Source organism: Notechis scutatus, chromosome Z (genome assembly GCF_049901735.1).
Source record: "Notechis scutatus isolate UNSWTSFEM ecotype Mainland chromosome Z, rNotScu1.2, whole genome shotgun sequence".
NCBI lineage: Eukaryota > Metazoa > Chordata > Lepidosauria > Squamata > Elapidae > Notechis > Notechis scutatus.
In genome coordinates this window covers 82,494,685-82,509,401 of record NC_142025.1, presented here as the reverse complement: position 1 = coordinate 82,509,401, position 14,717 = coordinate 82,494,685, and the positions used below count along the sequence as shown (strand labels likewise).

Genomic DNA, 14,717 nt, shown 5'->3' with positions numbered 1-14,717 from the left:
ACATTTTAATGTTACTCTAAAAATTACATTGTCTGTGATTTTCTGTCTGTCAATAACTTTCTTGGTACAACCATTTTTATTGAATATAGAAGGACATATTAAGTATAAGTAGTCACTGATGTGATTGATCACCTAGCAACCTTTTCATCTCCCCAAAAGTTACTTTTGACTCTGCCCTGAATTTATGATTACTGCAGTGACCTCACTGCTCTTATGACTGACCCAAAGGGATACTGCAATGCCTGCCCGCCTATCTCCTCCCACTTACCCCTGGCCATGTCCTCACAGCTCTTTGGCCTGCTTTCCATCCCAGGAACTCTTGAAAGGTACCCTTCGCTTACCTTACAGAACTCCAGAGCTTGGAATAGGGAAGCATACCAAGTTGGTTTTCTGCTAGGCTACTTAGCACCATCCCAATGGCTTCTAAGTTGAATGCATTGAATTGTGGCAGCACTGAAAAGGCAGTTCGTTCCAGGATGCAGCCACATAGCCCAAGGAAGGAGTGTTTTGTTCTGCTGTCCTAACATGGTCTGTACATTACTGCAGAAAACTCTGGACACATTGTGTTAGGGAAGCAGAATAGACTGTTTCATTGCTGGGTAATGTGGGGTGATCCAGAAAATGCCCACCATTTTTGGAGCAATCACTATTCAATGTGGCCATTTGGAAAATGACCAGATTTTGATCACTGTCATTTGGACAAGCAGTGAAGTTCCCTAACTCAAATTCCAAAGCTCTCGAAACTTTGAAAGCTAGGCAAAGTAGGAGTGGGGTATATTGGGTGGTAAGCAGGAACAAGGTTTGTGGGAAGGGGTGGGGAGTGCTGTAGAGACCAAAGTATACCCAATCAAGAAGAGAAGCAACCTGAAATTAAGAAGAAACTTCCTAACAGTGAGGACAATGAATCAGTTGAATAGCTTACTTCAGACGTTATAGGTGCTTTATCACTTCTTAAAAAGATTCAACCAACAAATGCTCTGTCCTACATATTGGTAAAAAAAATCAGTACACCAAATACAAACTAGGCGGATATGACCTCGTTAATGATCCTCACTCTGTCAAGGACCTTGGAATTCTCATATCAAATGACCTAAGCACCAGAGCTCACTGTAACAGCATTGCCAAAAAGGCATTAAGAGTTGTAAATCTAATCTTACGAAGCTTCTCCAGAAATATCGAATTGCTAACTCGAGCATAAAAATTTTCCAGACCAATACTCGAATACAGCTCATCAGTCTGGAATCTGCACTGCATATCAGACATTAATACAATTGAGCAAGTCCAGAAGTATTTCACAAGAAGAGTACTACACTCCTCTGCTTGCAACAGAATACCCTATATCACCAGGCTTGAGATTTTGGGCTTGAACAACCTTGAACTATGTCGTCTACAGTTAGACTTAAGCATAGCACACAAAATTATCTGTTACAATGTCCTACCAGTCAATGATTACTTAAGCTTCAACCACAACAATACAAGAGCACACAACAGATACAAACTCAATGTAAACTGCTTGAACTTGATTGCAGAAAGCACGACTTCAGCAACAGAGTGGTCAGTGCTTGGAATGCACTACCATACCTGACTCTGTTGTTACATCCTCGAACCCCCACTCCTTTAACTTCAAACTAACCACTATTGACCTCACCCCATTCCTAAGAGGTCTGTAAGGGGTGTGCATAAGTGCACCATCGTGCCTACCGTCCCTGTCCTATTGTCCCCATTTATTCGTACCTATTTCCTGTATTCTTACTCATGTTTATACTTATATCAAATAAATAAATAAAATAAAAATAAAATAGTATAGGGTCTCCTGTTTGGTCCCTTCCAGCTCTATTCTGATGGATTGATTGATGACTTCATCAGAGAGATTAGGAGGGGAGTTGTCAAATGAGATAGTCTTGTCTAATGATTATCATGACTTGCAATCCTAATGGAAGGCTCTATTATGGTTGTAGGTTGAGAACTGCTTTTGGATTTAAGATAAAAAGAAGAAAAATCTTCACAGTCCTATCTCTCCCAATATTTCAACTATAATTATACACTTTAGAGATATATATTTTTCTATTAAAGTTCATCTAACCTCTCTAATAGAGGTTAGACTAATCCTCCTCTCAGAAAAATTCCTCCTTTTGTTGCAATATATTCTTATTTGGCAGAGAAACATCTGCCTCTGGATGTAAATATGTACATACTTGATATGAGTTTTTACTTTAGATTAATCCTCAATAACAGCCTGGAATAAAACCCACAACTACGTTAATTTTATTTATAAAATAGATTTGAAACACTATACTTTATTCTTTTTGAAAAGTACAGCTTTTAAAAAAGAACTCGATGACATATTTTCAAATGGAAATTAAATAATGAAAGTAGATTGTATTATGTTTAATAAATAGATAACATATGAAATTTAAAAAGAAAAAGAAAACATTTTGTATCCTGATTCCTTTGCCCCCACTTTTCATAAAGTTTTATTTCTTCCTCCCTTGTTTCTGGCATACTAAACTATAAATACTTTGGTATGTGCAATTGAAAAATGTTGGTGATAAAATCTCCCTAGCAAGACTTCGTATTCTCCCTTATATAAATAGCAAGTGAAGAGTATACTGTAGAATTTAAATATTCCCTTGAAATTGGAGAACATTCTATTGCAGCTAAAACATTACAAAGAAAGATCTTAGCAGCTGATCCTTGGCTAAAACAATAGATACCCTGGTATATGTTGGTAGGGCGAAAAAGCAATACTTTGAATTACCATTCCTCTCAGCAATTATATAATAAATAATAACAAACATAAAAATCTGGCTTTTGAAGTCCTTGGTAATTTATGAAAAGGTCAAACATCTCTTGATAGTTCTACCTCCTCCATTTTTCTTTGAGAGGTGAGTTCTTGTAGAACTTTGTGTAATGCTTTGTAATGTCTATTCAAGATAACTTTCTGTATACCTAATCCTGAATGGGTTACCAAACTAGCGAGACAGGTGAGAGTATGATAAGTTATTGAATAGATTAGGGAATGTATTTTATTCAGTGGAAATAATTCAGATCTTCGAATCTTACCACCATTCTTTAAAATGAAGTATGTGCTCTACTTTTCTAGGCTGATGGGAACATCATTTTTTTCTTCTATATGAGAATAATATTATATGGCTCCCTAATAACAATGTATATTCGACATCAATGTCGGTTTTTGCCTTTTCTAGGGGAGAATACTGAACTAGCCAAAATTTACCTTCTATAATTTTAAAATTAAAAAATATAGTAGATCAACATTGTATATTCTCATTTTATTCTTATGATGATGGGGCTGATGTCAGAAATCAGAAGCCCCAGATTACCTTTTGATCACTGCATGTTTTTCTAAGCAGAGTGAAATAATTTTAGTATTAAAAAGGTTGAGAGGATAATGTATTGATTTGTTAAAAAACAATCTGATTTTATCAATTACATCTCAAAAATTCTTATTTTTTTTAATGTAGGAAGATCCAGTACCAAATGGTCTTCGTGCTCTTCCAGTATTCTATGCTGCTACAATAACTATTAATGTGTTCTCCATAATGTATACAGGTGCTCCGGGTGAGTATATGGAGTTTGCTGTTAAAAGATTGTTTTGTCCTTTGGAACATAGAATATAATTTTGTACTCTTCCCACCTTAATTTAGGCTGGCTTTTATTTCCAACAAAAGAGTAATGTCTGCAAGCCAAGGTTTTTCTAAAAGTTAGACGCAATACTTGCAATATTTGGCTTGAAAAACAGCAATTTCTGTACATATGTCCTTTTTTTATTTAAGTGAATTAGGGTAAGACTATTCTCCTTATTAGAGGTTAAACATTAAATCCAACACTTCATAATATTTCTCGTGTTTTATGATTTTAATATAAATTTTAATAAGTTCAGTTGTCATAATATATTTTTCTGTTCAATCCAGAAAAAGGAGATGGGATGCAATGTTCTGCTTTATAATAATACCAACATTTTTGTAAAATGAAATTTATATCGTTGTTTTATAAAGAAATTTTCTGATTTAATGGCTTATATTTCTGAAATAATATTCCAGATCCTCTCTATAAAACATAAGAGTTACGTAAGAAATTCACACTTTTATTTTCTTCTTTTTTCAGTCCTAGGAATTACACTTCCTATATGGGCAATAGCACTGATATCAATTGGTGTATCAATTGTATTTGCTGCCTTAGTGTGGATATTTGTATGTCCATGGATGAAAAGAAAAATAGCAAGTATGTTTTTTTCATAAAATGATGGTTGAAGTAATCTTATTTTGAAATTTTCACATGAAGACTTCTAGAACACTGCTATAATATTTTAATAACACTCTATAAGTATTTGTATATTGAATGCTGTAAGACTGATATTTTATTGCTTGCAGTTTAAAAATTACCATGAACCCAAATGCAATTTTATTATATACAAGAAAGCAAATTGTGTATAAAAGAAATTAAATTGTACAAGATTGCTTTTAACTAAGTGCAGAATGTTTTGATCCTGGCAAAAATATTTCTTCTTTGCAACATATTTTGAAGAAAGAATTAAGAAGACAGATTAAAGTTTGGTAATCCAAACTAAATAGATGATGATTATGCTAAAACATTTTTATTTTATTTGTGTGAAGTTATATATGAACTGTGTCTCTAGCTAACAAAATAGTAAATTATTGTATCACTGTAGTCAGTTTGCTTAAAAGGACATCAGTCATGTTGACCTTGAAAGGTACCATATTTTTCGATATTTAAGATGCACTCCTTCCCCCCAAGGGTGGGTGGAAATGTCTGTGCATCTTATACAGCAAATGTTGCCAAAGCCCCACCCACTCACCGGCCCCACCTTCAGTCTCTGCCTCCATGCAGCAAACAGCCTGGTAAGCTTCAGCACAGCCTGATTTAGCATGAGCAACTGATTGTCAGTTGGATCTGCCTCCCAGAATACCGATGATCAGCTGTTCCAGACTGCAGGGATCGCCATAACCTATTGCCACCTCCGCACATCCCATTTTCAGCCTCCACACACCCTGTTTTCGGCCTCCAGATACCCTATGGGATGTGCGGAGGCCAAAAACAGGACACACGGAGGCCGAAAACTGGGCACTCAGAGGCCAAAAACAGGGCATGTGGAGGCTGAAAATGGGGGGCACAGAAGCAATGGTAGGTGGTGGCGATTCCTGCAGAGTGGAACAGATGATCGTCGGTATTCCAGGAGGCAGAGCCAACCAGCAATCAGCTCCTCGTGTTAAATCAGGCTGTGCTGAAGCTGACCTTGCTGTTTGCTGCAAGGAGGCAAATTGCTGGGAGGCAGAGACAGATATTTTTGTTCTTGTTTTCCTCCCCGAAAGCTAGGTGCATCTTATAGTTTGGAGTGTCTTATAGTTCAAAAAAATATGGTAGTTGTGTAAATGAATTGTTGTTTATAAATTCCTGTATTTTATCTAGGTCGTTTAAAGAAGGAAACTGCACTATCAAAAATATCTGATGAAAGCATTGACAAAATTCAAGAAGAGGATATGCCTGTCTTTAAAGAACTTCCTGGTGTAAAAGAAAGTGATGAAAGTACTATTCCCCTGACTAGCTGTGGAACAGAAGATGCTGGTGTATCAGATAATGTTGCAAATGGTAGTCATCCACGTGTACCTTATGGTAGGAAATTAAGAGCTCATGTATTGTTTCTCTACATTTTATGTGTAGTGTCAGACTGCTGTGTATTAATGCTCTAGACCTCTAACAAATTTATAATTATCACAATTAATACAATCAAAATATTTTTTTTTCTCTGAATAATGTGTATGCAGACTTATGTATAGCTCTCGCCTCCACCAGACCTCGTCAATTATGCATCATCCTTGAAAAAAGATCTAGCATGCATACATCCTTTGTCTTCATCTTTTCTGTCATTTCATTTCAGAATTATTTGTGGTATCTATTTATGTACTCACATTTGCATGCTTTCAAACTGCCAGGTTGGTAGGAGCTGGAGCAAAGATGGGAGCTCATCCCATTTCATAGTACTCAGGATTTGAACCTGAGCTTTCCAGCCAATAAATCAGCAGAGCCATTGTGCCACCTCTGTAGCGAATATGGCACTAGTTAAATCCTTGCCCCTTTCGTATCTTATTGAATTAATTTTAGTCTTGTTCCTTTTTAACTTTGACAGAGCCCACCCAGTTCTGGATGCTTTCTTATATTTTAGCCTGTAGCTGGACAGAAGGGCTTGGCACTTTTAATGCATTTTAATTTGAACTACAGGTAATCCTCCACTCATAAACACAATTGGATCTGGAATTTTCATTGTTATGACTGGATTTTACAATTGCTTTCACAAATTGCAATCATGTCTGCAGGATGTTGCAACCAGTTGCAAATACAGGCCAGTTTCTAACTGCCTGAATAGCAATTATATGTCCACAAGAATGGTGCAATGGTTTAAATGTGAATACTGATCATAAGTAACTTTCTGAGGCAGTTGTACCCTCATTAAACAAATTGTTGTGAGTCGAGGACTATCTGTGGATATATTTTCTTAAATAAATAAAATCTATTATTTCTATTGCTTTTATTGTCCTATTTGCATTTGCTAATGAAGACTTGTGAAAAAAAATAGAAAATAAAGAAGCAATATTTTCTGAAATGTGTTGCAAACCTTTTGAATTTTCTTTGGTGAATAAGATTTTTCTGTAATATTTCAGGAAGGGCATTTTCAATGACTCACAGTATGGTGAAATCACCTGTCTCCAATGGTACATTTAATTTTGATGGCCACATGAAGAGTGACATCCATGTGTACCACACTGTGCACAAAGACTCGGGATTGTATAAAGACTTACTGCACAAAATACATCTAGATAGAGGAAATGAAGATAGGCCTTCGCAAGAAAATAACTACAAGTTACTGCGGCGCAACAATAGCTACACTTGTTACACAGCTGCCATATGTGGGATGCCTGTGCATTCTTCCTTCAAGGCTGCTGACATGTCAACCCCAGAAGACAGTGAAAAGCTAGTCACAGACACAGTATCTTATTCCAAAAAGAGGGTTCGCTATGACAGCTACTCCAGCTATTGCAATGCTGTAGCTGAAGCAGAAATTGAAGCAGAGGAAGGTGGTGTAGAGATGAAATTGGCATCAGAGTTAGTAGATCCTAATAATCCCAATGAAGATACTGCAGAAGAAGAGAGAGATGAACGGGATTCCTCAGAGATCCATCTGCTTTTTCACTTCCTCCAAATCTTGACAGCTTGCTTTGGATCTTTTGCTCATGGAGGTAATGATGTCAGGTAAGTAATAATGCCTGCATGTTAGTTCCTTTATAGCAATTTGTGAGTGTTGTGACTAGGTTCCAGTTGTTGAGAGTTCTTATAATATTATGGTCTTCACTGATTCTCAACTATTTTAAACATTTAAGATGCTTATTAAAATGGTTTTATCTGTAACTTTATATCAACTTTGACCTATTTCTTGCCATAGTTTGTACTCATTTGCATGAAAAATAACACAGTTAAACCAGCATGAGCATATAAACTTACTAAGCTAAACTCTCATAACAAAAAAAGACTGTAATGTCTTACTTTTGTGTATTCTTCAAGATAGAAGCCAACTATTGCTAATAATTCAAAAATATCCTGTGCTTTCCTTCTTTTCCAAGTATTTTTAGAAGGGAAATTAGAATTAGCAATTGTAAAATCCAGCTATGTTATAAACAGGAAATGATACCATTTAATTCCTTATAACTGTCCACAAGATTTTGTATGATTGGTTAGAATAGCAGTTCATTCCAGGAAGAATGGAAAGCAGATGGTTATTATCAGATACCCTGGCTTGAAGACATTGGTGAGCTATAGTATTCAAGTGTTGCTGTTTTAACCTTGTGGGTATTTTATAGTTTTTGCTTCTTTATTATTTCCTCTCCTTTTTTAGAAATATAATAGCATCTCCCAAATTATATTCTGTGAGTACTTACTGGAGTTTCTGCAATACCAAATTGTCAATGGCAGATAAACAGCTTGAGAGACACTTCATTGGTATTATGGAAACATCCATACCTTTTCAAGACAGGACCATGCTGTTTTTTGCAGGAGAAAGGGGGGTGGAGAGGACAACCAGACTCAACAGTTCTCCCTTAACATTAAACATTGCAATATTGCCATAATAGTTTATTTAAAGAATTACAGGCATGAAACACTATTCATACATAGAAAATGGAATATATGGAAATCCTGTTGACAGGTAATTACCAATTTTACATTGGCTATTAAATATATTATAAGCACAATATAATATTTTTGTGACCTGTTTGCTGTTGCCTGTAGTTTAACTTTTTGAGAGTCACTATTATCAAACAGAATGGTTTTTCCATTTAGCAACTTTCAATCTTTTGCTTCTGTTTTTTTTTCCTGGGGTGAGGGAAGGATAATCCTTTGTTTATACCATTACAATATGGAGGTCTTTTAAGGAATCCTTATGGCATTTGGAAGGGATTTTTTCCCCCAAAATATTTTTTTATATCAATGTTTTCATTCAACCTGAGTTGACAAATACTACACATTAATATGTTGTGAAGAAGCTCTGATTCAGTGGAATATGAATAGAACTATAATTAAATTTTATATCCATGGTTATTCAGAATCTGGATCCATGGAGTGCATTTACATTCACATTAGACTCTATCAGATGCTGGGACTTGTCATGTTGTGCTGAAAATTCTTCAAAGCTGGTGAAACTAATAAATGGTTACTGTCCCATTTTTAAAATATAAAATCTATTAACACTAATGTGTCTTTTCCTTTAGATAAATCATGATTAGAAGAGATAGAAAGAAATTACAGTAGATTTATGTTTATATCAGTATAATCAACCTAATTTTATATCTGTGGTGGGTTTTTTTAAAGAAAAAAAACTATAAAAACTAACATTCTACAAAGTAGCTGGGACAAATATTACTTTAGTATGCATTCACTGGGACCCCTGCTTGTTTAACTACTAGTAGAATAGGAGGCATCTTTACAGAATTGTTCCCATTTCCAGTGGGGTAAAATCCTCTTCACTTACTGCAGGCTCTTGCTGTTGAATATCTAAATTTCCACAATATGTCAAAAACAAAGGGAGATTTGCTAGTCAAAAAACTCCAGCATCCTAATTTGAGTACTTTTATTTGGACTGCATCTTCAATTATTGTTTTTTTTTCTGTCTGATCAGTAACCAGATTAAAACATATCTCCCCCCACAAAAAAAAATATTACTAGGGAACAGATAAGAATTATTATACTACCTGCTCTTAATTTATATTGTATCTCTTTGTGAAGTTTAAGTATAAGGAAGATAATGGTAATGAATTTATACATGCTGAAAACAGGATAGAAAGATGATGAAGAAAATAAATGGCTTGGAGCCCATCATGACATGATGTTTATCAGGTTCCCCAACTTGCCTGCTTTATTATTCTGTAGATTCCTATAATAAAAATTAAGCAAAAATCTAGAAATGTTATTTCCAAAATGTCTCTTGCCCTAATGTCATGGGTGGGATTCAAATTTTTTAACAACCAGTTCTATGGGCATGGCTTAGTTGGTGGGCTTGGTGGTCATTTGACTGGGTGGATGTGGCTTGGTGGCCATGTTATTGGCTGGGCATAGTCAACTCAATATCACTCACATCAAGGCACGCATCTCCTCGCCTGGCCTCTCATGACTGTGGGGATGCTGCAACAGTTGTAAGTGTGAAAAATGGTCATAAGTCTTTTTTTCAGTGCCATTGTAACTTTGAATAGTCACTCCACACAAACAAAGTACCAGCAAAGGAGGGGGGAAAACTCCAGAGAAGTTCTTGAGACAAAAAGTCTAGTCCTGCCAAGAATGTAAAAAGGGTTAACGGAGAGGCAGTTTCTGTAAGCAACACCAGAATGTTTCCTTCCTGCCTTCCTTACAGGATTAGGCCAGTAATTTCTTCTAACAACCGGTTCTCCAAACTGCTTAGAATGTTAACAACCGGTTCTAATGAATAAGTGCAAACTGGTAGAATCCCACCCCTGCCTAATGTAGATACAATTGGTACCATTAGAAAATAAAGCAGTTTATGACTACAAGCCAGTGCTTAATTTAGAAATATCAACAAGAAGATAAAAGTAAACTTGGATGATATAGTGTATCGTGAGAGGTTAGTTGTAACTGGAAAGTTAGTTCACAGTTTCTTTCTAGGAAGAAATGTTTTGGATTGACTGTCTTTCCATGGCATTCATTTTGTATTTGAGGGGCTGCCACAAAGAAGAGGGGGTTAGCCTATTTTCCAAAGCAATGGATAGAAACTAATCAATGAGAGAAACAACCTAGAACTAAGGAGAAATTTCCTGACAATAAGAAAAATGAAGCAGTGGAACACCTTGCCTTCAGAAGTTGCAGATGCTCCATCACAGGAAGTGTTTAAGAAGAGTTTGGACAACCACTGATCCATTAATTTCTTTTTCGTCAGTGGTTAATAGTTTCTATACATGCATTTTTGTTATTTAATGGAATAAATTAGTATAGCTGCTCATTTGAACAACTGCAATTCTGGGCAGTGTACAGTTAACAAAACAAAAACAAAAATCAATAAGTGATCAGGAACCCAAATTTATAATACTCCTTCCAGGAGGAAACTCTGAACAACTTGGCCTGATGCCTGAGGAAATTGGTGGGCCTAGGTACAAATGTTTAGTCATTAATGTCATTTGAAATTAAGGGCTTTTAAAGATTTTGTTAAACCATTTCATATTTGCTTTGCACTCTGTCAAATAGAACTTTTGCCCTTGATTCCAGCTGGATATTTTGGCAAGGCACTTAGACTAACTATAATCAGTGCTAGTTTGGGACTGTTATCTTCAGTCCCTGAATTATACATTCTCTGGAGTCTCCATTGACACTCATCTGAGAAAGGACTGGTGCTGATATATTAAACTTGGGCTATTGTATTTAGCATTTTTGTTATCCCTCTGATAATCAAGTTGATGCTTTCTTAGTTTGGAAGATTACTGTGTGACAACAATGCACCCTTCTATTTTGACCACAAGTTTCAAATTTGTTTATTAAAGAGGTATAGCCATCTTATTAACATTATAAAAATTCAATTAAAAAGGTATTGTTTCCCTAGTTTTCGGCACCAGATACTGTTTAAATTCTGTATCAATATTTTTATCAAAGGAATAACACAATGCAAATAGTGCCAGGCAGGAACTAGAAATTATCCAACTGATGTTATAAGATAGAAAAATGGCCACCAAAATGCTTATGAATATTTTTTACATTTACAGTCTGTCAAACCCCTCTTTTGGTGGTATGCAAATATACGTTAGAAACAATATGCAGTAAACAAAAACCAAACAATAAATTACCAATAACTAATGAAAAGCTCAGAATAAAGTTGAGTCAACCAAACCAAAATGGTATCAAGACCCAAATGCTCTATGGAAGAGTTCTGATTTGAGCAGCTTCTGGAAGCCAATTAGGGTAAGAACCAACTGAATGTCCTGGAAGGACCTTCCAAAGAAACACTAAAAAAGCACTGATGACTTTTAGCTCTTCTCACATTCTTAAAGTGAAGCACTGCTAATAAGTTTTTCTGGTAAAGTGAACTAGTTGGGCAAATTCCAACTGCAGTTTTAGATTTTTAAGTTTACATATTACATTTCCTGCATAAGCATGAGAATAAAAAGTTGCTGAAACTGAATAAAACATTGCTGTGATTGTGTGAGTGAGTAAATAATGATTAAGGTGTTGGATTAAGAGCCGGGCGATATGATCCACCCTCAGCCATAGACATTCCCAGATGACTTTGGACTAGTCATTTTCTTTCAGCGCAAATTACTTCACATGTTTGTTGTTAAGATAAATAGGAAAGGAAATACTATGCTGTCTTGAGCTCCTGAATGAAATCCAGGATATAAATGTAATAAATAGATGTTTTATCTTTTTCCATTTGTAAGTATATGAAAAACAATCAATCTGAATAAGTCTCTATTCTCCTGCTCTTGTCCCACACTTTCATTTCTCTGCTCTTGTTGGGAAATTTATTTTCTGTAATGAACATATATATTTATTAGCATTATGTAAAATGGTTTAAAATTGAAAAATTTAAAGCTTGAAATACTGTATTTAGAATTTTAAATACTGTAAGCTCATTTCAGATTTGTTTCAAATTTATTTATTGTAAATTGAATTGTTTTCAAATTTATTCAATTTATTTGTCCAGTGACAAATTACTCAACATTGTTCAGAAATGCTGTATATTAATAATGGTAGTAAAATAACAGAGGGTTATTCTCCTTCAAATCTTCCTTTAATATCTCTCATCTCATCTTAATTATGGGTCATAAAACCCAATGAAATAATAATTCTGCTTTTGAATTACTACAATTGCAGTCTTTTAAGTAGGTATTGCACAACCAGTCTCAGAAAAAATGAGCCATGTATGTTTTGTCACATCAAGATGGTAGATGGTTGTTTTATCAATTTGATTTCCTTAAAACAACCACAATTTTTTCCAGGCTTGCACAAAAGTCTGACTGCTCAACAAATAGCAGAAAAATGTATGTATGAAGTCCAATGTCTTCAAAGTCATTTGTCAGAATGAAAGAGTTTTAATGTCTGGCACTACTTTTCATGAAATTCCTAGGACTTTTCTAATGTCTATTGTGTATTCCAAGCTGATATGTGTTGAGTCCTATATTTTATTTTCAAATTCCAGTCCACTTTTAATTGCATGATTTTTTAAATGGTTCATGCAAATGGACCTGAACATTGAGGAAGCAAAGGAGGGAACCTCTGCTTTTTATCTCTTCACCAATCTACTTTTGTGTTCGAAATGAATTTAAAACAAAGTCTTTTTTAGACTCCTCTTGGTAAATGCATAGATTTGCAATAGGGAAAACTTCACCTGAGGAAACCAGACTTGATAACATTTAGAGCTTCAAACCAACTGTTAGATTTGATCTCAGAAATGAACTTGGGGTTAATGTTGCCGTACTAACAATTACATGGTCAATAGTTCTGAAGTCATCTGGGCATAAATATCATAAACCAATGATAAACTATCAGCAAAGTACTTTAATGGCTGGTCTGTGTTAAGTAATATTCACGAGTCATTTGCAAGAGTCTTTTTGGTATTCTCTAATAGCATAACAGCATGGCCACTATCCTCAGAGAAGCAAGAAATTAAGAACAATCTCAACAGAGATTGAGAAGACAGTATAAAGCTAATGCTTATAGAAAACGGCTCTTTGTAAGAAGCTAGTCTAAATTACATTAAAATGGTCTGCAGGCTATTTCAGCAAAGCATTTAGGATTTGATGTTATATTTTCTTCTTTAGCAATGCTATAGGCCCTTTGGTTGCCCTCTGGCTTATATATGATCAGGGTGGTGTAAAGCAAGATGCTCCTACTCCTGTTTGGCTCCTACTGTATGGAGGCATTGGCATCTGTGTAGGCCTCTGGGTTTGGGGAAGAAGAGTGATCCAAACAATGGGAAAAGACCTCACACCTATCACACCATCAAGGTAAGTGCACGTTGAGTAGATAATGCTTACTTTGATAAATTTTGCCATGGCATCTTTGCCCCTAATTATTTTTGCTTTTGAACTGAGTTGAATATCTTGTCTTTAAACTAACATAATATGCCTAAATTGTTGAGGGCTAGTTGAGCTTTAGAAAAGTCTGAAGATGTCTTGAATAGCATAGAGAAAAGGCATAAATCAAAGTAGTTTAGTTTTGCTTTCCAAAACTAAAAACTGGATCCATGATTTTATTTGTTTTTAATGCATACTAGAATTCTGCTGCTAACCTAATTGCTAATTAAGCCTTAATGTCTTGGAATATAGATTAGATATCAGGTATCAGAAAGCTGCTTCACTAATTTAATGTGGATGTATGTGTGTGCATATAGTTTTCATTATCCAGCAGCTTCTTACTCTTTTAATATAACTCAATGATCAAACATTGGAGGAAAGCATTTGAAGAAGAATGGGTAAGCTTTTGGCATGTTGCAAGGTATAAACCCAGACTGATAGATCAAGATTTTTTTTAAAAAAAAGGAGTGACTGTGAAGTGTTTTCTTATGCTTCCTGCAGTGGTTTCACTATTGAGTTGGCTTCGGCGTTCACAGTTGTGATAGCTTCCAATGTTGGACTTCCTGTCAGTACCACACACTGCAAGGTATGCCTTTGCCCTGTGACTACAGCCAAGCTGGTCTGGATTATTCATTTTTATTTTTTTAACCTTGCTGCTCAGATCAGTTTATAATGGCATGATACTACAGTAGGAAACTTAAATTGGGTGTAGAAGACATCCCTCCTCATATTTTTATAAAATACATGATATAGGTGGTTTTACTTCCCTTCTCAAACATTTCATTATCTTTCAAGTTTTATACAGCTGAACACTTTTAAACTTGTCAGCGCTAATTTATAACTAAATCCACAGCCACATTCAATTTTATATAGCTATATTTTCCTTTCAAAGACAGCCATTTGATTTTTGCATACCATTTTATGGATCTTGTGAAAAAACTAATATGCTTTTTATTTGATGCCAAAATATTCATATGGCTATGCAATTGCACAAGAGTATCAAATATAAATTCTATCTGCATTTTAAAAGTAAAAGGGCGAAAAAATCTAACAATGAGAATAGAACTAAGGCATTTTATCACCTGATACAGATAGTCTAAATGACTTTAATTCATT

The 14,717-nt window shown here is 35.2% G+C and overlaps 1 protein-coding gene across 18 annotated transcripts in view; it reads left to right on the top strand.

Annotated features, from left to right (window-relative positions):
- SLC20A2 (solute carrier family 20 member 2) overlaps nucleotides 1-14,717 on the top strand; it is a 94,874-nt gene that overhangs the window by 74,856 nt on the left and 5,301 nt on the right. For 14 of the 18 annotated variants that reach the window (XR_015745704.1, XM_087945795.1, XM_087945794.1 and 11 more), the window contains 6 exons: nucleotides 3,483-3,579; nucleotides 4,126-4,242; nucleotides 5,449-5,652; nucleotides 6,699-7,287; nucleotides 13,347-13,532; nucleotides 14,103-14,187. Coding sequence is in view for 17 of the 18 variants with exons in the window: in XM_087945795.1 (XP_087801921.1) it covers nucleotides 3,483-3,579; nucleotides 4,126-4,242; nucleotides 5,449-5,652; nucleotides 6,699-7,287; nucleotides 13,347-13,532; nucleotides 14,103-14,187 (1,278 nt within the window). In the remaining variant the exon portion in view is untranslated. The remainder of the gene's footprint in view (nucleotides 1-3,482; nucleotides 3,580-4,125; nucleotides 4,243-5,448; nucleotides 5,653-6,698; nucleotides 7,288-13,346; nucleotides 13,533-14,102; nucleotides 14,188-14,717) is intronic. The other 4 variants (XM_087945808.1, XM_087945806.1, XM_087945804.1 and 1 more) reach the window with 1 other exon arrangement.